The following is a 21402-nucleotide window of genomic DNA, read 5'->3' as shown; positions in this document are numbered from 1 at the left end:
GTGGTCTTCCTTTGGAGACAATATCTATTCCTTGCCGGGGAGGCAGACTGGTAAAAATGCAGCAGCCGGGCTGGTGAGATGGCTCAGTGGGTAAGAGCACCCGACTGCTCTTCCGAAGGTCAGGAGTTCAAATCCCAGCAACCACATGGTGGCTCACAACCATCCGTAACAAGATCTGACTCCCTCTTCTGGTGTGTCTGAAGACAGCTACAGTGTACTTACGTATAATAAATAAATAAATCTTTAAAAAGAAATGCAGCAGCCACATCACGCCTGACCAATAACCAATGCCTCCTCTCAGAGGGAAGAAGAAGACTGGCAGCTGGAGGGCCCAGCCTCAGGGGACGGCAGGTCACTGGTCCCCACCCTGGAAGGGGGCCGCACTCACGTGAGCTCGGGATAGACGTTCTCCAGGTACCAGCGGAAGGACTTACAGTCCATCTTCTTCCTCTGCTCGATCCTCGTGGCCACACTGAAAGGAAAGACAAAGCTGGGAAAAGATGTGGAGAGGCAGACCCCAGGGGGACCACAGAAGGAGACTGGTCCCCTGTCCACATGTCTCAGGTAGTCCACAATAACATCCGACCTGAACACTCAGTTCTATATCTCCTCTGTCTTCTTGGTTCCTCCCTGAGCTCACAGGACCACACTTCACCCTCAGCCTCTTACTCCCCGAGACCCCGTTAGCATGTACAAAGTGTCCTCATCTTTTTGCAGAGGATTTCATCAGCGTCCAGTTTAGGAGACAGGGTCTAATGAGAAGGGAGAGCTGTGGACATCTCTCAGGAGTCTGGCAGGTTGCAACCTTCTGATGTGCTGTTGCGACGGATGCTTGAATCTCACTCTCCTCAGCTTCATCTGAGGACCTTCGTAGCCTGAGTAAACTGGGCCTCACCTGCTCACCAGGGGGGGTTTGTGAAGGTCAAAAGGGGATATGGAGACGTGGAGGGATTAGATGAGAGTGGGGTCTCAGGAAATATTAAGTACTTAGTGGAGCGCCTTTTTCTTTTTAAGGATAGATAGAAATAAATAAATGGGGGTGTAGTGGCTATTCCTGGTTGTCAACTTGACTCTATTTGGAATGAACTACAATCCAGAATTGGAAGGCTCACCAGTGACCCTGATCTGGAGACTGGGAGATAGAAGTTTCTGATCTGGATCTTGGTATGGAGAGCTTGAGGCATAGTGGCTATGGATTCCAGAAGATTAAATCTCCGAGTTCAAGGTCATCTGGGATTAAAGGTGTGGTGGGACACACCTTTAATCTGGGCTACACCTTCTGCTGGAGACAATATTGGAAGAAGGGAGTCTCGCTCTTGCTCCCTTGCCTGCTTGCCGTGTGGGACTGAGTAACTGCTAGATCCTTGGACTTCCATTCACAACTACTACTGAACCATTGTTGGGAATTGGGCTGCAGACTGTAAGCCATCAATAAATTCCTTTACTATATAGAGACTATCCATAAGTTCTGTGACTCTAGAGAACCCTAACTAATACAGGGGGAATGATTCATTTATAACTGATGCTTTCAAACTACAAAAGTAACACAGAGCTCAGCATACCTTTCGTCCGACGGACACACAGGTGGGTGCACATCTACACACATATACAATGGAATGAGCCTCATAAAACAATACTTTCTCCAGATTGCAATCAACCCCGATTTTCTAGTCTGCTTGGCACAAAATTCATCTATCGTTTCCGTCTCATCTTCTTCTTTAATGCTGATGCTGATTCACTAAATTGATTTCATAATCCATCTGCATTTTCAAAACGCTTAACTAGACAGCGATCATCTCAGGCCATGACCGGAAAATAGGCTTATAAATCACAGGTCTGGATGGGTATGGAGGCAAACCTGCATAGTCCTCTGCAGACAACCCTGTCATAACGACTCCCTCGGATGATGTTCTTCCTGAGGGCAGCTTTGAATGGGCTACACTTTCAACTTTCATGGGGAAACTTCTCTTCTTATCCGTCTCCATGATGTATGAAGGACCAGGGTCTTGTCCATGAATCACTCTCCCTCCCAGAGCCCAGAGGAGCCAGAAGAGCCATGACTCAGTTACTAGGGAGACTGAGAGGCTGTCCAGTGTGCGTCTACTTCATACTTCCCCGGCTGTGCAAACATGGGTAGGGGGAGACAGACAGGAGAGTTGGTGGGACCCACCTGCCAAAGGCCTTCCCAATGGCTGAGGGCCGGGCCTCATAATAATACTGTTTGTACTCGTCCATCCACACCTCTGCCGTTCGTTTTGTATTCCTAGGAGCAGAGAAAGGGTAAAAGCACGTCATCAGACAAGGGGACAGTCAAGGTGGGTCAGCGTGAGTTCTTTTTTGTAAAAGATTTTATTTACTTCTTTTAGGTATATGAGTACAATGCAGCTCTCTTCAGAAACACCAGAAGAGGGCATCAGACCCTATTACAGATGGTTGTGAGCCACCAAGTGGTTGCTGGGAATTGAACTCAGGACCACTGGAAGAGCAGTCAGTGTTCGTAACCTCTGAGCCATCTCTCCAGCCCCCAGTGTGGGTCTTACAGCTTTTAAAAGTGGTGCTGGGGGCTTAACCCACAGCCCCATGTCTGCTGCTGAGCTCAAGCCACAGAGCTCTTTTCTTTTTTTATTGCAATTTGGTCTCAATAAGCTCAATAGGTTTGTCTTAAACTCACTCTGTAGACCTCGAAAGCCTTTGAAACTTCAATCCTCCTGCCTTAGCCTTTGAAGTAGCTGGGACTACAGGCCTGTACTATCAGGCCTGGCTGAGTGTTGATTAACAAGAAGAAAAAGAAGATGAGCTCCGTCCATGCAGTAGAGAGCAACAAGAATGCCAGGTTTACAGGCAAAACAATACTGGCTCGGTGTAAACTGAATCGGTCTGGTCTGTCCAGAGGGTGATCTGTCAGGACCCATGACAGGCTCTCCACTCAAAGGAATCTGTTCTATTGAAAGACCTGTTATGTGGACAAAAGGGACACACGCAAGACTAGCTGCCTAACAAAACACTGGCAGCAAAATAAGTGCCCTTCAGCGGGAAAATATTTCTATGCAATGGAGAGTGAGACAGCCTTGGGAAAAAAGACGGTGGCTAGTGATGCTGATGAAGACGGATGGCTATGATACAGAGTCAGAGAACCACACTGGAAGGGCACATGACAGAGCCACGCCCCTGAAGATGCGTATGACGACAACCTGCCAAGGCAAACATGTGGGTCTCTACACACAAACTACACACATGATAATGTATCTAAAGTCTAATGTGGTAGACCAGCAACCTACTAAGAGCAGATATGCAATAGCTGCTTCTGAAAAGACTAATGGGCAAATGGGAGAGAGAAAGAATGAAGATGGCTTTCCCTTTCTTCTTGAATACCATGAAGAGTTATTATCATAAATATGTTATGTAAATATCATCTGCGTATAAAAATTGGTATTGGTTCTGCCTGTGTGTCTACGGTAACTCTATATGACTTTTACTATAAAAATGGGGTGTAAGGGGGTTAGACAGATGGCTTGTTGCTGTTTTAAAAGGCTTGGGTTCAGTTTCCAGCACCCATATGGTGGCTCATAACTATTTGTAACTCCAGTTCCAAGAGATCCTGGCACCTTCATCTGGCCTCCTCAAGCATCAGGAATGCTCATGGCATCCATCCCTAAATTAATCTTTTTTTGTTTCTTTAAATGGGTTGGAGAAATCAGACAAAACTTAGATCATTTATTAGTTAGATGTGGAAAGCATTGGTTCAACCTACACAAACCAGCATGGTTAAGTGAGGGGAAGACATGACCTTAGCAGGGCAGGCCCCATCACCACCACCACACACAACAACTCCATCAGGACCATGAATCATGGGATGGTCTTCCAGGACACTGTTTACTCTCCTGTGAGACCAAGTGGCCTCCGTGGCTGGGAATATCCATGGTTGGGTACCAGGCCAAGTCAATGTGGAGGCACTGGCAGCCAATGCCAACAACTGAGGTTCAAGGAATAAGGACAGCAATATACTAGTCACTTGGCCATTTGTCTGAGACTTGTGGAGAAAGGAATTCAAGACAAGAGAGACCTAGGGACAATGCTCCAAGTTTATCCTCTGCCCTCAGAAATGCCCAGAGTATCAGACATGGGGTTGGCAAATGGAGAAACTGAGCCTGAGATACAGGTTTGCAACCCAGAGGCACGTGCATGGTGAGTAAGTAATTAGCTGGGGGTGTCTAGAGTGAGGAGAACGCCATGCTTCCCCCAGGTGCTTCCCACGGGGACCTACCTGATATAGGTGAGGGCATTGCCCTCGGGGAAGTTGTAGGGATGCCGCTTCCTGAAGACATGGCCCACTCGGCTGCAGGGCACAATCTCCAAGCTGCCACCACACATCCATACCCTGAAGGAGAGTTCTGTAGGAGAGGACAGTGTCAGATCAGAAGAAGAGAGATCCCTCCAGGTGATGGTGGGAAGGAGCGAAGGGGATAGACTTCTTTCTCTTTGGGGTCTCCATGAAAGTACATGCTGGGGTGTGAGCTCTTGTGCTAGATAAAACGGGGTGTTTCCTTGCATAAGCTCATCTCATGCACACATACATACATGTGCATATACATCACACACACACACACACACACACCTATATACCATTGCTATGTTATATATGTTAGTGAGGTCACCTTATCTCATTCAGCCCGTATGGTCTTGCTTTGTCTGGTCTGGTACTTGCTATGCAGCCTATAGTGCAGGCTGGCTTTACAGTTTCAGCAATCCTTCTGCTTCAGCACGGGTGCTCAGATTACCGCATGTGTCACTTGTCTCGTTTTATTTGAGATGGGGTCTATGTTGCTCAAGCTGGTTTTGAACTCCCTGAACTCAAGTGATCCTTCCCCCTCACCCTCCCCAGTACTGAAATAAAGGAGACACATCATTGATCCCACTTCTGGGTTTTGTTTGTTTGTTTGTTTGGTTGGTTGGTTGGTTTTTCGAGACAGGGTTTCTCTGAAGCCCTGGCTATCCTGGAACTCACTTTGTAGACCAGGCTGGCCTCGAACTCAGAAATCCACCTGCCTCTGCCTCCCAAGTGCTGGGATTAAAGGCATGCGCCACCACACCCAGCGTTTGTTTTGTTTTAAGCCTCTGCAAGATCACTGAACTACAAAGTTGCAACATTGCAATACAAAGTTCATACTTTGTCTAGCAAGCCACACACATCAGTTTTCTTTCTTTCTCTGACTTGCATGTGTTTGTGAAGTATGCATGTATTGTGCATCTGTGTGAGCACAGTAGGTGTGTGTGTGTGTGTGTGTGTGTGTGTGTGTGTGTGTGTGTGTGTATCTGTGCGTGTGTGTGCATGGGGCCAGAGGTTAATGCCAGGGGTCTTCCCCCGTTTGCTTTCCATCTTCCTCACTGAGGCAGAGGTTCTAGCTGATACAGCTATTCTGGCTAGCCAGCTGGTTCCAGGGATCTCCATGTTTTAAAGGTTGAGATTACGTGTGGGCCACCACAACCACTTGGCATTTCTGTGGGGTTTTGGTGATTTGAACTCTGGTCCTCACAGATGCATGGCAAGCACTTTGAGCACTCCCCAGCCCAAGCCACACTTGAGTAAAACTCTTTAGTTCATTTGGCAAATGCTAACTGAGCATCTCTTGTGTGTTGTGCACTCTTCTAGATACTCGTTGGGGGTGGGGGTAAAATTCATAAGAGTGGGAAACAAGAACTCCAAGTCAACAAGAATGTGTGAGGAACATGTACCACATGGGGAGTGATAAGTGCGGGGTAGAAAACGCAGGGACAGTGGGGTTGGGGGTGTGGGGTTACATTTTTAATTAGGATGACTAAAGAGTTTTTCTTTTATTATTTTATTTTGTATGTGTATGGGTGTTCTGTTTGCATGCATGTCTGTGTGCCAGATGAATGCCTGGTGCTGGAAGAGTCTAGAAGATAGTGGTAGATCATCTGGAACTGGAGTCACAGACAGTTATGAGCTGCCATATGGGTGCTGGGAATCAAATCCCGGTCCTCTGGAAGGGTAATCAGTGCTCTTAACCACCGAGCCATCACTCTAGGCCTTGATTTGAAAATTTTTTCAGTCTGGAGAGATGGCTCAGTGGTTAAGAGCACTGACTGCTCTTCTGAAGGTCCTGAGTTCAAATCCCAGCAACCACATGGTGGCTTACAACCATCTGTAATGACATCTGATGCCCTCTGATGTGTCTGAAGACAGCTACGGTGTACTTACATAAAATAATAAATAAATCTTAAAGAAAAAAAGAAAAAAATTTTTTTCAACTGCAAAGGGGACACTAGAGCAGAGAGCAGAAGCTGGCAAAGATCTGAAACAGATCATGAAACTCTCAAGGAAAGAAGTTTCTAGAGGGGTACAAACCTAGAGGGACAGGCATAGCCTGTGGGCTCTGGGCAACCAAGGCCTGCCGAGTGAGTCAGGGCCTGAGAAATGGGAGACAAGACTGGAGTGAGTGCACTGGCTTCCGTGAAGAACCTAGGAGCCAGCAATAGAGCTGTGAAGGATGGGAGAGTCCTTACATAGTTTGAGCAGTGGAAGAAACTCTAAGGTGACCCTCAAGGTTTGGGCATCTGCCAGTCCCACTCCTAGTGGCCTCCTGTTTGTGGATGTCTCAGGGGACACAGTAGCATGGTTCAGTTTGGGTGGCTCCTGTCTTTCAACAAAGGAATAAAATAAAAGGCTCAAAGCCATCAGAGACGGAGTCTCAGGGCTTAAAATTGGCCCAGCACCTGACCCTGTGAGGGCCATAGCCAGCCTAGACACTTCTTTGAGTTTCTTCTGAGGAACGGAAGCCTGGCCAGAACCTCTCTCAGCTCTGTCTTTCAAGTTCCCCAGCTCGGGAGCCCTTGCCTCAGGCAGAGTTTGAAGTGAGCTATTTGATCATTCACTGGATTCTCTGTCAGTTCCTAGCCTGTTTTAAAAAAAAAAAGAGAAAGAGAGAAATGTCTGCGTGCAGGAAGGCTAAGCCCTTTCCAGCCTGCTGGGCCTGCCTCAGCTTCACAGGAAAACTATTTTGCCAAAGCTGCCTTCAGGCTGAGACCAGGACACAAATCAGGTCACTGGGACTCCAGACACAAGAAATGGGGTGTTGATGCAAGGGTCACGGTGCCCTAGCTCCCAGAATTTACTCCTGTGAGTGCTGCCTATACACTCCAAGAGTGGTTGGAGTGGAGAAAATCCTGTGCTTGTTTCCACCTGGTTAGTTGGCCCCTCCGTGGTCCTGTTTCCCCGGTACATTATGAGAGGACAAGGCTCACGTCTTAACACCTCACACAGGCCTTGAGAATACCTCACCACCCCTCAGGAGCTCTGCTATGAACAACTGTCACACATGGCACTTTCTGACTAAACTCAGGAAGGCTGCACCATGACCTGTGTCCTAGTGTCATTTGGGTGAGAGACCACCACCCTACCCACTACTCCAGAAACCTGGTCAAGTGGAAAAGGAGACTGTGAGAGGAGCTTTGAGAGAAAGACCAGACAACTACCCTTGCTCCCGAGGATCCTGGGATAGCTCTCTGCCCTCCCTGGTTTCTCTGGGAGGCTCCTCCTGTTTAGACTGCCCGAGCCCTGGTGCTTCCTTCTGTTGGCATGCAGGTGCAGCCAGCAGGAGGCAGCAGCAGATAGAGATTGGTGAGGGGCAACACCTCCACACCCCTATGAGAATGCAGTGCCTGCCAAGGGGTGCTTGCATCCCCATCTTTCAGACCTGTGACTGACTGGCAACAGATCCCTGTGGCCACAGCACCACCCAGGACTGTGCTGGCTAGCCTTCATATCTAGTCCATATTATGAATTAATCCTTTGTGAACACCCAGGCAGGGAGCTACATTTGTGTGTGTGTGTGTGTGTGTGTGTGTGTGGTGTGTGTGTGTGTGTGGTGTGTGTGTGTGTGTGTGTGTGTGTGTGTGTGGTGTGTGTGTGTGTGTGTGGTGTGTGTGTGTGTGTGTGTGTGTGTGTGTGGTGTGTGTGTATGTGTGGTGTGTGTGTGTGTGTGTGTGTGTGTGTCTGGCCTGATATAGTGTGTGAGTCTGGCCTGATATACACACAGTCTCATGCCTACTTTACCAGAACCCCAGGAAGCAGGTTCTTTCCTTGTTTTGTTGTTTCTTTTATTTGTTTCTTTTGGTTTTTTCCCAAGAGAATAAACTGCGGTTACCCAAGTTCACTGCTTCTCCCCATGACCCAGACGAGATACGCTGGAGCCTGGGCTCTAGCCTCCCGTGGCAGCACTCTGGGGAAGCACAGGCAGCTAATTCCTCCTCTCTTGTTCTGTTCCTTCTCCCTCTTGCTGTCCCAGGCAGTCCAGGAGGTCCCATCCTGTGGTCTCACACAGTGATCATGGCCATAGCCTCATTCACTACTCAAGACAAGCTCTGGAGGAAACCGGGTCCCAAGGAGGTTTAATTCGCCCCAAATCAAACAGACTGAAGAGGCTGATCTAGAGCTTGTACCCAGGCCTCTGACTCCATATCACACGTGATCATTATGTGCTGTTGAATACCTCCCTACCCCTTCTGGTAGAGAAAGAGCCACAAAGTTAAGCTGTGTTCAGTCATTATTGTTCCTACCCACACATTTAGCCATTTGGTCACAGGCTCCACTGGATGCCTAAACTTTTTCATCTAACTGAACAGAAATGGAGACAATTATGTCTTTATGATGATTAAATGACTTAAAACAATGTATCTTTAAGACCAGGGCCTGACATATAGACTGCTACTTCTGAGCTTTGGTATTGTTCTTGTGTTTTCATATGGTTTGTTGATTGACTCACCAAAATTCTCTCCTCCCCAGATGTCCATCTGGGCATCATACTTTCCCAGGTGGTTAAACCAGGACCTGTCAATCACGAAGATTCCTCCAGCTATAACAGGTGTCCTGTGGAGACAGAGAATGAAGGTGAAATCATGAAATGTGGAAACCAGGAGCCTCTCTTCTGCAGAGTTGCTGAGGCAGGAGGCCTGGCCAGCTCTCAGGGCCTCACAACTGTTCCCACGGTCACAGTCCCCTCTGTTCTTACAGGCAGGTCTGAGGGCTCAGACAGAGTCAGCACCCAGACTGGACACCCTTGAAGGCCCTAGTGATGATATACACTCCAAAGAGTCTCCCAGGCTCCTGCCCCAGGAAGAAGAGCTCCCCTGAAGGACACAGCAGGCTGACCTGATGGGTTTAGTGGGGTCAGTCCGGGTCATCTTCTGCTCCAGTGGGATCTGCTCCCACTTGAAATGCAGACTCCAGTCGAACCCTACAGGCAAAGCAGAGTGGGAGTGGGATGGCTTTGGACGTTCTTTTCCACCCTTTAGTCTCTTCTGATCAGAGTGGGATCCCAGAAGCCATTGTACTGTACTGACACGGACACCTGTGCCAGCCTACTGAGAAGACAAACGCTACAAAGTGTATTTTTGCAAAGTGCTAAAGAGCAAATAACGACTTGAGGTATCCATATTATAGCAAGGTTAGTCAACAAAACTCAGACAAGTTGCTTTTTAACCAAGGATGGGAATAAAGACTATGCTCCATATGGACATCTGGGAAAAGGAAATTCCAGACCTGGGCAGCAGCAAGTGGGTGCTGGTTTGGATGAGAACGACTTCCACAGGCTTATCTATCTGAACACTTGGTCCCCAGATGAAACTGTTCTGGGGGTGGGGGGGTGGGATTAGGAGCTGCGGCCTTGTTGGCGGAAGTATGCCCCTAAAGGTGGGCTTCAAGGCTTTAAAAGCCCATGCCAGGCCCAGTTCGCGCTCTCTCTGCCTCTTGCTTTTGGATCATCTGTAAGCTCTCAGCTACTGCTCCAGCCCCATGTGTGCCTGCCTGCCGCCACGCCTCCCGCCGTGATAGCTATGGACTCATCCCATGAAACCATGAGCCCCCAAATAAACGCTGCCTTTTATAAGTTGCCTTGGTCATGGTGTTTTGTCACAGCAACAGGAAAGTAACTAAGACCAAGTACAAAGGCCCTGAGGTGACTTCTCAGAGGGGAAATGGCTGGCTTCTCTTAGGATCTTACCCAGATTCAAGGTCTAACTCCTGGTTGGGTCCACTCAGTGTGTAACCAAGCCCTAGAGAAAACCCATCCCCCATGCCCACAAACTCCCAGCAACAGGGTCTCTAGAGCAGCAATGTCCAACAGAAGTTTCTGTATGACAGATATGTTTTATATCTATATGGCTCAGCGGGGTCACCCAAACCTCGTGCAGCTGCCAAAACCCAATATGGGTTAAGCACTTGAAATGTAGCCAGGACAACCAAGGAATTTAATTGTAAATCTTATTTAATATTAATTAATTTAAAGAGCCATACATGGGTGACTACGTGGGTACCTGGATTAGGCAGCACAATACCAGGATCCGTGGCTGTCAAAAGGGACAATAAGAGCAAGCCACCAACTCAAGCCACATATACCATCTAAAGAGTCCAGAAGAGGCTAGGGCAGTGGTTCTCAACCTTCCTAATGCTGTGACCCTTTAATACAGTTCCTCATATCGTGGTGACCCCTCTCCCACTATATAATTATTTTGTTGTCTCTTCATAACTGTAATTTTGCTGTTGTTACAAATTATAAGGTAAACATCTGATATTCAGGATTCTGATGTGCTCTGCCCACAGGTTGAGAGGTGCCGAGCCAGAGGAACTGCTCAGCAGTTGTGAGCATTTGAGGCCCATCAGAGGAGCCAGGTTCCATTTCCAGTATGCACGTGGCGGTTCATGACCATCTGTAACTCCAGTTTCAGGGGATCAGATGCCTTCTTCTGACCTCTGTGGACATTGCATGCACATGGTACATATACATTCATGTAAAATATAAATAAATGAATTAATTAATATTAAAAAAAAAACTGCCCAGGAGTTACATGAAAACAACAACATGAAGTTAATTGGAATAAAACAGTCTTTTTTTTTTTTTTGGTTTTCCGAGACAGGGTTTCTCTGTATAGTCCTGGTTGTCCTGGAACCTGGAACTCACTTTGTAGACCAGGCTGGCCTCGAACTCAGAAATCCGCTTGCCTCTACCTCCCGAGTGCTGGGATTAAAGGCATGCATGCGCCACCACGCCCAGCTTGAATAAAACAGTCTTAACACAGTCTACCCAAAACATTTCGGCATGCAACCAATACAAAACACTAATGAGATGGTTTACATTTGTCCACACTAGAATCCTAACCACTGCTGTGGGTTTTATATACTTAATAGCCCATAGCAAATCTGACTAGATGCTTTTGAAGGCTCAGTAGCAAATGTGGTAAATGGCTGCTGTTGATGGCCTCTGGGGTGTGTATTAAGAATTCAGGAGAGGCCACAGGCTCCGTTCTTCCTGTCCAGACAACTTCTTCTCTCCACAAGACTTCCCCTAGGCCTTTGGCCAAGCTCCCTGGACCAGCAGCACTAGGGAGGAGTGTGCCCTCGATGAGGGGAAGGGATGACTGATGAGCTGGCCCCACCTCTGACTGTGTGTGAAGCACTTACAACCCCAGGCTCTCCTTCTCCCTCCTCATCTTCACCTAGGAAGGATTGGCAGAGTGAGACTGGGGAGAGCACTTGAACCAGGCAGGGCTTTTTGCCTGCTTTTGCCTGCCTCTCTTCAAGCCTACAGGCCCTTCCTGAGGAGCAGGACCCACCTCCTCGAAGATCTGCAGATGCTGCAAGGTAGGCAAAATTGTCCAAGCTGATGACGTCGATGATGGGGCTCACCACACGGGTGTGGTCCTAGAAGAGGAGGATGGGAAGGTGAGGTCATGGGCTTTACACAAAGGCCCAGCTGCCTGCTCTGCAGGAACATGGGGTGCCACAGTCCTCCAGGCTCCTGGAAAACTCTAGGCTGGACTAGATCACTGCACACACCCATCTCCAGGCATAGCACTGCTCTTCCCTCTTTTCTTCTCGTGTCATTTTGAGCCTTCCTGGGATCTCTCCTGCTCCGTGACGCCCCCTCTGACTGCTGCAGGATGCAGGGGAACTGCTAGGTCAAATGGGTAGTTCTATTTCAACTTTCAGGAACGTGCCAGACTGTTCTCTAACGTCTCTGCTTTGTTTGCCATTACCACGAGCAATGTGTGAGGGTTCCCATGTGTGCGCACCCTGACAACACTCGTTACTGTCTTTTTGATTTTGGCCATCCTTGTAGGTATGAGGTACAATCACATTTCCCAAATGATGAACCCATGAGATATTTTTATTTGTGTGTGGCCATTTGTAAGTCTTTAAACAAATGCTCATTCAAATCCATTGTCGTTTTAAAACTTGGGCTGTTTTTCTTCTTCCTTTGTTTTCCCTTCCTCCTCTTTCCCCTCTCCTTCCTTCTCCCTCTTCTTCCCTTCTTCCTTTCACCATGCAGTCTGGACTCAGGTATGATCCTCCTGCTGATATTGGGACTATAGGCACATGTACCACACCCAGGCAGGGCTACCTGCCCTCTTAGGATTCCCTTGTAAGGACCTCATCCTTTTCTGTCAGCCCATCCTGATGAACAGCAGACACGCGGCACAAGGCTCCTGCTCCCTCCTTTTCTTTCTTGGAGAATTCCAGTCTGTCCTGCTCCCACCAGGCTTTCCAGCCTGACCACAGACTCCCCCAGCCCAGGATCCTGTGCACCTATCACAGTGGAAGCTTCTTGGCTCAAACTCCCATACAATGTGACTCTTATCCCCCAGCGAGAACAAACATGACAATCATACTCATGTTTCAGGAGAGACAGCTGGATGGGTGGGGTCTCTTAGGGGGGAGCAGACCCTGAGGCCACCTGCAATGCCAGCCCAGCTCTGCAGATAGTAAAGGCTGCGAGCACCGAGGGCATCTACTGAAGGAGGTCCAGCTCCCACAGACAGGGGGTTCTCACCTCCATCACCCGCTGCAGCATTGGCTGCAGCCACTCCACATTCACCTCACAGTGACTATCCAGAAAAGTGAGAACTGTGGCTCCTGCCACATCTGCCCCACGAACCCGGGACCGGATCAATCCTGCAAAAAAGAAAGGAAGGGGCTGAGCCACCACCCTATCAGTGTCACCCAAAGTCCCGGGGTCCTCACTGGTTCAGGGGATGAGATCTCTGAGCTACTGTGGCTAGCTAGCCTCCCCTTTGTGCCTCTGTTTCTTTCTTCCCTTCCTGTCTCCCTCACCTTCAGTGTCACCCTGGGTCACTCAATGCTGTAGATGCAGATGGCGTGACAAGCTGAGCCAGTGACAGACCAGATGACAAAACCTATCCCTTTCAGAGCCTTCATGGGTCTTTCCAGCTTCACAGCCAGATGCGACGGGGAGAATCCTCTTGACTGAGCAGGGCTTGGGTTTGTATGCCAGCCATTCAGTCACCTTGAGTGTGCTGTTTAATCTTTCTGAGCTTCACTCGGTTTCCTTCTTTCCTTCCTTCTTCCCCCCCTTCCTCTCTCTCTCTCCCTCCCTTTCTTCCTCCTTCTTTCCCTTCTTCCCTTCCTTCATCCCTCCTCTCTTTCATCCCTCCCTCCTTCCCACCCCTCTTCCTTTCTTTTCTTTCTACAGTCCTGGGGATCAGACACAGGGTCTTGTACATGCTAGATAAACACTCTTCCACTGAGCTACATCCCCACCCCTAAGCCTCAGTTTCTTTTTTACTTATAAGACTAGAAGCCACCATAACGCAGCCTGTCACATCAAACAATAGAGCAAGGAGGGAGCCTGGAACCAGAGGACCCCATACATTAAGTTCTTCTGTCCCCTACCTTCATTTCCTAGTGTTTTCACTAACTGCTCACTAACTGGCTTTGCCATTGGACATTCTGCTGAGGGCTCTCGGCAGGGAACTGTCTGTCAGGATAGCAGAGACCTAGCTGGTTCTACCCAGGCCAGAGCAACCACCCACGTCCTGTGAGCTGTGGGAAGGGATGGGCCCCCATGCTGAGACCTCTGGATATAGGTCACTTTCTGGAGACATTTCCCTGGCCACACCCATATCTCTATCTGACTGGCCAGCAGTCCAAAAGGCCTAAGCCTTACCTTTCTTCTGAAAGGAATAGAGAAAACATGTGACCATAAATTTTCATCCACTGTTGGCAAAACTCTAGGACAACATCTTCCCAAGCCTGATAACCTCTACTGTGTAGTGGCCAGAGAGACATTTCTCTTCAGCCTCTTCCATGATAGTCTGAAGATTTCACTCACTGATATCCTAATGGCTTAAATGGCCTTTCTTATATAATATCTATTACATATTTCTCTCATTGTAAAAGCTTCGTGGCTCCCTGCTATCTACCTTATCAAGTCTAAGAATGTTCTGCCTTTCTTTCTTTCTTTCTTTCTTTCTTTCTTTCTTTCTTTCTTTCTCTCTCTCTCTCTCTCTCTCTCTCTCTCTCTCTCTCTCTCTCTCTCTCTCTCTCTCTCTCTCTTTCTTTTGTTTGTTTTTTGAAACAGGATTTCTCTGTATAGCCCTGGCTGTCCTGGAACTCACTCTGTAGACCAGGCTGGCCTCGAACTCAGAAATCCTCCTGCCTCTGCCTCCCATGTGCTGGGATTAAAGGCATGCACCACCACCTTTTTTTTTTAATTAGGTATTTTCCTCATTTACATTTCCAATGCTATCCAAAAAGTCCCCCATACCCTCCCCCCAACTCCTCTACCCACCTACTCCCACTTTTTGGCCCTGGCATTCCCCTGTACTAGGGCATATAAAGTTTGCAAGTCCAATGAGCCTCTCTTTCCAGTGATGGCCGACTAGGCCATCTTTTGATACATATGCAGCTAGAGTCAAGAGCTTCAGGGTACTGGTTAGTTCATAATGTTGTTCCACCTATAGGGTTGTAGATCCCTTTAGCTCCTTGGGTATTTTCTCTAGCTCCTCCATTGGGGGCCCTGTGATCCATCCAATAGCTGACTGTGAGCATCCACTTCTGTGTTTGCTAGGCCCCGGCATAGTCTCACAAGAGACAGCTATATCTGGGTCCTTTCAGCAAAATCTTGCTAGTGTATGCAGTGGTGTCAGTGTTTGGAGGCTGAGTATGGGATGGATCCCTGGATATGGCAGTCTCTAGATGGTCCATCCTTTTGTCTCAGCTCCAAACTTTGACTCTGTAACTCCTTCCATGGGTGTTTTGTTCCCAATTCTAAGAAGGGGCAAAGTGTCCACACTTTGGTCTTCTTTCTTCTTGAGTTTCATGTGTTTTGCAAATTGTAACTTATATCTTGGGTATTCTAAGTTTCTGGGCTAATATCCACTTATCAGTGAGGCACCACCACCTTTTAAGGTCTGCTTTCACCTCAGGCCACCCAGTCTCTGCCTTGCTGGCCAGGCCTGGATTCTCACAGGGAGAAGAACACATAGAGAGAGACTAAAAGACTGGCCTTCGAGTGTGTCTCCCAAGCTGGAATCCTGGCTCCTCCATTCACTACCTTTGGAAAATTACAGACCCTCTTGGCACTGCAGTTCTCTGTGGGCAGAACGGGAGCAATGGCTGTCATGCCTAAGGACAAGCATTGTTAGCAGAGCCAATGTCTGCCACCGCCCTCCAGGGAGAGGGGCTGCTAGCACCAGCATCTACCTGTCAGCTCCCACCTTTGACTGCACTGTGCTTGGCCTGCCACGCCCTCTCTTGCTCCCCATCACCCATATCTTGAGATGCCTGCTACTTTCTCTATATTGAGGCCTATTTCTCCCCGCCCCCCCCCATTGAGGCCCACTCCACCACAGAAGACCCTCCTGCTCACCCTACTCCCTCTCCTCCATCACCACAATATTCACAGGAACATGACTGTGATAAGGGTCACTCTGACCCCCTTGGGTACATATTAAACATTCCTAGGACAGGAACTGTGCTTAGACCTTCTCTTGTGTCTTCTAGGCCTTTAGACAGCACGCTGTGCTACCACTGATGCTCCGACGCACTCCTTGGTCGGTCACACCTTTCACCTTCCCTCCCATTCTCTTGGGGCTTTGCATCACAAGACTCTTGGTCATCCTTATAGCAACGCTGTAAGGCAGAAGAATGCTAGCATGGTCCCATTTTTCAGAAGAAAGAAGTAAGGCAGACTGAAGGGTCTTAGGATAATACAGTGCCAGCACAGGAATCCGGAGGTAGAAGACCACCAGGACACAGACCCAGTGCTCACCTTCCCGTTTGTCATTGCGAAGGCACTTGACCTTGGGGATCCTGGTCAGAAGCAAACAGTCTTCAGCTGAAGGCAGAGGGGAGGAAGGCAAGCTCATTTAGTTATGGGCATCAGATCATACTGGCTATCATGGCTGAAGGATAGCTTTGTCTCCACTCTTGGGTCAATTGAGGACCATTAGTGTCTATGAACCCAACTCTACCCTAGGGGGCACCAGAGAGCACCTGGCATATTGAAAGGGGCTCTTTTATATCAGGGGTGTGTGTGTGTGTGTGTGTGTGTTTATCTGTCTGAGTACACTTGCTCATGTGTATAGGCATGGAGGCCAGAGGTCAACCTCAGGTGTCTCTCTCTTTATTCGTTACCTCGTTGCTTCTTTTTCTGAGACAGGCTCTCTATCTCTCTTGCCTTGGAGTTCATAGTTTTGGTTAGACTACCTGGCCAGTGAGGTACCCACCATCCACCCTTCACTTCACTGAGCACTGGCTGACAGATGCACCTCTGTCACTTGAATTTCTACGTGCGTGCTGGATATCCGAGCTCAGTTCTTCATACTTGTAGAGCCAGCACCTTCTCTACCCAGGCATCTCCCTACCCCCTTGCTTCAGTTTGTTTGTTTGTTTGCTTTTATTTTTGTTTTTTAATGTCATTTCACGGGTGTATCATTTCAACAATGCCGCTCTTGCCCTCTGTTGGGTTCCAGGGTGGGGAAATCATCCCAGAAAAGACTAACGATTCCCTGCTTGACAGAGGTCCATGTGTGAGAAACAGGATGGCAGCAGAGAGCTCATCTCAGCAGCTGGGGGAGCAGCCAGGATGGGGGCACGGAGAGGCGGACGAAGAGAAGATGGGTACTTACGGTCTGAACTGAAGTCATCCACTAAGATAATCTCCTGGATCAAGCTGGCAGGAGTTCGGTTCAGGACGCTGGAGCAGCAGTGGGCACAGAAAACGAGCCTGCAGTCAGCCTTTCTTATACATCCCTGTAAAAGCCTCTCTCACCACGGAGGTTCTTACCCACCCCCACAGCTGGGACGGGGGCCTGTCTCTCTCTGAGAAAGGATACCCAGGCTTCATCACTCCAAGCACTGTCTCTGGGTACTCCTTCCTGAGTCCCACTTGCATCTAAGTGTACTGGGGAGGTGGCATGTGTGCAGGAGGGGAATGTCTCTCTGATGGTTACCAGGCACCTGCTGGGCTGATACCCAGCTTGCCCTGCCTCCCTCCACTCAGAGCCTGCTGCATGTCTGCCTTCTTGGATTTGACCTTGGGTTTGACTTCTTGCTTTTGATCGCTTGTGTCTTCCAAAAGATTCACCAGATCTAGGTTCTTGGACCACGAGACTTATCCTCCCAGAGCTTGCTGGTTTCCACAGTGTCTGCACAGAAACTAGTCAGAAACTCCCTGGCCCCCAGAGACCCCCACCGGACAGAGCCACTGAGATGACAGCCCATAAGGACGAGGGGATTACCTCTTCACTGTGCGCAGGAGTGTGGAGCGAGCCTCGTTGTGGAAGGTGATGATGACACTGGTGGCCGGCAGGTCCGAGGAATAGGACAAGGATGGGCAACTAAGAAAGGACAGGAGTCAGAGGTGAAGGGGGTCAGAAGTGAGGGGGTTGGGGATCAAAGGCAAACAGTGTTGGCATGCCTGGGCCGCCAAGTGCTTTTCTATACCCACTTTGCTGTGCCCTGGGACAGAGAGCTCTGTAAGGCAGAAGGAATTCTCAAAGCTAGGATAGAGCCTTCCTCCCACAACATGACGTTCTATCCCACAAGGGCCCAGCACCCACTTGCCACCTGGCCTGGGGTCCAGGAAGAAAATTGCAGATTGAAGAGTAGTCCTAAGCCTGGGGGTTCTTTGCCAAAGACCTAAAGTACCACCACACACATGCACACATGCACTGACTTCTGGGAAGGTTTGGGGTCTATGTATAGGCTCCAGGATACAGCCAGGAGCCAAAGCATGAGGCTACTGCTGCTGAGGCAGACCAGTGGGGCGAGGTAGGGCATGAGGCTACTGCTGCTGGGGCACACCAGTGGGGCGAGGTAGGGCATGAGGCTACTGTGCTGAGGCACACCAGTGGGGCGAGGTAGGGCATGAGGCTACTGTGCTGAGGTACACCAGTGGGGCGAGGTAGATGGGTTGGGGAGAAAACCACCTCCCTTTTGCCTTCTCACATCCTGATGCTTTTTCTTCCGTCTCCCAGCTCTGGTAGGATCTGGCCAGAAATTCCTCCCACTCTGCCTGCAGGGTGGGGGTGGAGGGACTTCCCTCCCACTCTCTATAGCACTAACAGCCCTGCAAGAGCTATCAGGAGGAGGCAAGCCTGCAGGACAACAGCTTCCCAGAAGACACTGAGGGCAGTCCCTGCTACTCTGCTCCCTCTTCTGCAGTCCCGGGCTCCCCCAACCTGTCTTTGGACCACCCCCTCGACTCCCTCTCATCCCAGCAAAGGGAATTAAAACCGTCATTCCCACGGGCCTTCCTTCCTAGCTATCACTCCCGTGAATGCATTCATTCCTGGCTCCAAACCGCTGGAAGGCAGGCGCCCGCCTCCGCTGGTTTTCCTAAGCGATGTTCTTTATTACAATCGCTCCACACTACTCCAGCGATGACTATTTTTTTCATTACAGCGTTCACCCCACTGACAGTAACTCACAGTATGAATTCCCAGGCCCACATCCTGCCCTGCAGAGAGGCCAGGTCAGGCAGGCGAGGAGTCCCATTGCTTGTGTGAGACCCCAGGGAGAAATCCTGAGACACTTTAAAAATATCTCTTTCTCAAGAGGGCTGTGGGGGGGGGGGGAAGGACTCTCTTCTGCTCCCAGAAGCCAGGCTCCCAAGGGGAATACAGTTCTACAGAGTCCCAGTTCTTTGTCCTTGTCCCCAGATGTCATGTCTAAGGAGAGAAGCTAGATAATAATGTTTTTCTCTCCTTGTAGGAGGCAAACCTCCTACACTTGTCTGAAGGGTGGACTTGAACTTCCCCCGCACCTACATTCTTCTGGGATTTAGATGGTGGGTAGAGCTAGCTACCCAATTCCCAGGAGCCAGGAGTTGTTCAAGAGGCTGTCCCATGTCTATATTGGGGAGGTTTGCTCATGTTCCCAACAAGTCTGCCTCATGTCATTTCCCACTCTGACAATAGCATCCCAGCCAGAGGCCAGGACAAGGAGCTAGCCTGCAGCACGGAGTCCAGTGGAAGCTGTATCTGGGGAAGGCAAGGTTTGCAGGAGCATATTGGCTTTAGCAGGCCGGCACCTCCTATGCTCCCCCTGCAACAAGTGCGCACGGGCGCGCACGCACGCGCGCGCGCACACACACACACACACACACACACACACACACACACACACACACGTTGATCTACCTCAGCCCTCTGAGAGGATCTAGCAGTAGCACATGGCACCTCATCAACCCACCACAGCCCTGGATATGCAAAGCCCCCAGCACTGTTCCCCCTTTTAGTATCTCAGCAAATACACGAGGAGAGACAAGGTAGGTTGAGGTGGGAAGGTGGACACAGATGATCTAGGCCAAGCCCTCAGTTGACATATGGAGTCAGGACATAGATTCCCCTAGGTCCTGAGGACTGAGTTAGCCATGATTAGGGCTGTCCACTGAAGGTTTTGAAGAGCAGCAGTACATGAACCTACCATTGCTTGCAGTGGAGAGAGAGAGGAAGCTGCCCTCAAGCTGACTGACAAAGGACTTAAATGTTGGTTTGCTAGCTCCTGTAATCTCAGCACTTGAGAGCTGAGACTGGGAGAGAATCAAAGTTTAGGGCTAGCCTGGAGTATATACAGTGAATTCCAGGCTAGCCTATGCTACACTGTAAAACCTGGTCTTGCACATACTTCACACACACACACACACACACACACACACACACACACACACACACACACATCAAGAAAAAGGAAAGAAGGAAATAAAAACACAGGAACAGCACATGCTGACTGAAGGGCAGATGAGGCCAGGCATGGGGAGAAGGGGTAGGCAGGGGTTCTACAGAAGGAGTAGAATGTTTCTGATGATGGCAGGCAATGGCAGGAAGAGAGAAAAGGTGATAGCACATACTTGAGATAGGGCACATCAGACTGAACCCAGGAAGAGAGCTGCTGACTTGCCCGAGTCCAGTCACACCAAGCAGGGACTGACTGGTGGAAGGCTTCTCTGGCCCTGGTCTAGGACCTTGCCCATCTCCCACAGGAGCAGAACAAGGAACAAGACCTGGATGCTTTTGCAGGAGATGCTGGGGCCTGGGGAGGAGGCAAGAAAAGGATGCCAAGGGGCGTCCACAGCCTTTCACTGTTTAAAGAAGGAAGGGCTGGAGCCCTTGCGTCAGTGTGCGGCTCACCATCTTGGGTTTTCTTGAGGTCCTCTGGCAGGCTACTCTTACTGGGATGTCTGATTGAGGACAGAGGGGACCTTCTGCCTTCAGCTGGGGGTTTCCATGACCTTTCCATTGAAATATAGTAGGGCAGTGCCAGTAGGACATAGTAGGACTGGGGGTGGGGGGGCAGAGGCAGGCAGGTCTCTGAGTTCCAGCACAGCCATGGCTCCACAAAGAAACCCTGTCTTGAAAAACCAAAAAGAAAAGAAAAGAAGAGGAGAGGAGAGGAGAGGAGAGGAGAGGAGAGGAGAGGAGAGGAGAGGAGAGGAGAGGAGAGGAGAGGAGAGGAGAGGAGAGGAGAGGATGAACAAACAAACACAGGAGGCAGGATAATTCTGAGTGAGGATAACTTAAAGTCTAAAGTCACTAGATAAAGACTGGGGACATCATATTTATTTGTAAAATATATACAGTTTGCATGTGTGCATGATCACACACACACAGACACATGAATAAAGTAAATAAATGTAATAAAACAATAAACACATATGAGTGAAAGAAACCAAGTTGACCAACACCAGTCTTTTCTTAGTTTTCCCTTCCTGTCCACTCAGCAGATGCCATACCTGTAATGGCGGGTGTCCCGGATGGGTCGGTCTGAGCTCAGTTTGTCACTCTCCAGTTGGTTAAAGGCATGTTGTCTGTATGGGTCCTCTCCAGGCTTCAGCTGCTTGGCTGACAGGTACGCCTTCTCATCAAAGCCCTTTGAGGGCGTTCCTGTCACCTGAGACAAAGGTCAGCATCAGAGAGGGCCCAGACAGGACGGTTCCATGGGAGGAGATGGGGAAGGATACTGTGACAACATCCTAGGAGTGGTCAGCTGGGTCCTCTCAGCTGTACCTCCCCTTGAGAGAACTAGAACATTATAAATCTGGATACAAACTAGCCATTATCTTGGGGGCAGGTATGTACTTGCTA

The 21402-nt window shown here is 49.3% G+C and overlaps 1 protein-coding gene across 2 annotated transcripts in view; it reads right to left on the bottom strand.

Annotated features, from left to right (window-relative positions):
• Galnt16 (polypeptide N-acetylgalactosaminyltransferase 16) overlaps nucleotides 1–21402 on the bottom strand; it is an 86471-nt gene that overhangs the window by 11092 nt on the left and 53977 nt on the right. For both annotated transcript variants that reach the window (XM_029484935.2, XM_029484934.2), the window contains 11 exons: nucleotides 21051–21208; nucleotides 17557–17655; nucleotides 16945–17012; nucleotides 16086–16151; nucleotides 12846–12967; nucleotides 11629–11716; nucleotides 9170–9254; nucleotides 8784–8887; nucleotides 4265–4391; nucleotides 2171–2263; nucleotides 389–472 (listed from right to left, as the gene is read on the bottom strand). In XM_029484935.2, coding sequence (XP_029340795.1) covers nucleotides 389–472; nucleotides 2171–2263; nucleotides 4265–4391; nucleotides 8784–8887; nucleotides 9170–9254; nucleotides 11629–11716; nucleotides 12846–12967; nucleotides 16086–16151; nucleotides 16945–17012; nucleotides 17557–17655; nucleotides 21051–21208 — 1094 coding nt within the window. The remainder of the gene's footprint in view (nucleotides 1–388; nucleotides 473–2170; nucleotides 2264–4264; nucleotides 4392–8783; nucleotides 8888–9169; nucleotides 9255–11628; nucleotides 11717–12845; nucleotides 12968–16085; nucleotides 16152–16944; nucleotides 17013–17556; nucleotides 17656–21050; nucleotides 21209–21402) is intronic.

The sequence above is a fragment of the Mus caroli genome, unplaced genomic scaffold, assembly GCF_978045245.1.
Source record: "Mus caroli unplaced genomic scaffold, Mus_caroli_1 scaffold_14, whole genome shotgun sequence".
Taxonomy (NCBI): Eukaryota; Metazoa; Chordata; class Mammalia; order Rodentia; family Muridae; genus Mus; species Mus caroli.
The sequence above is the reverse complement of the archived record's forward strand: the minus strand, read 5'-3'. Positions and strand labels throughout refer to the sequence as shown.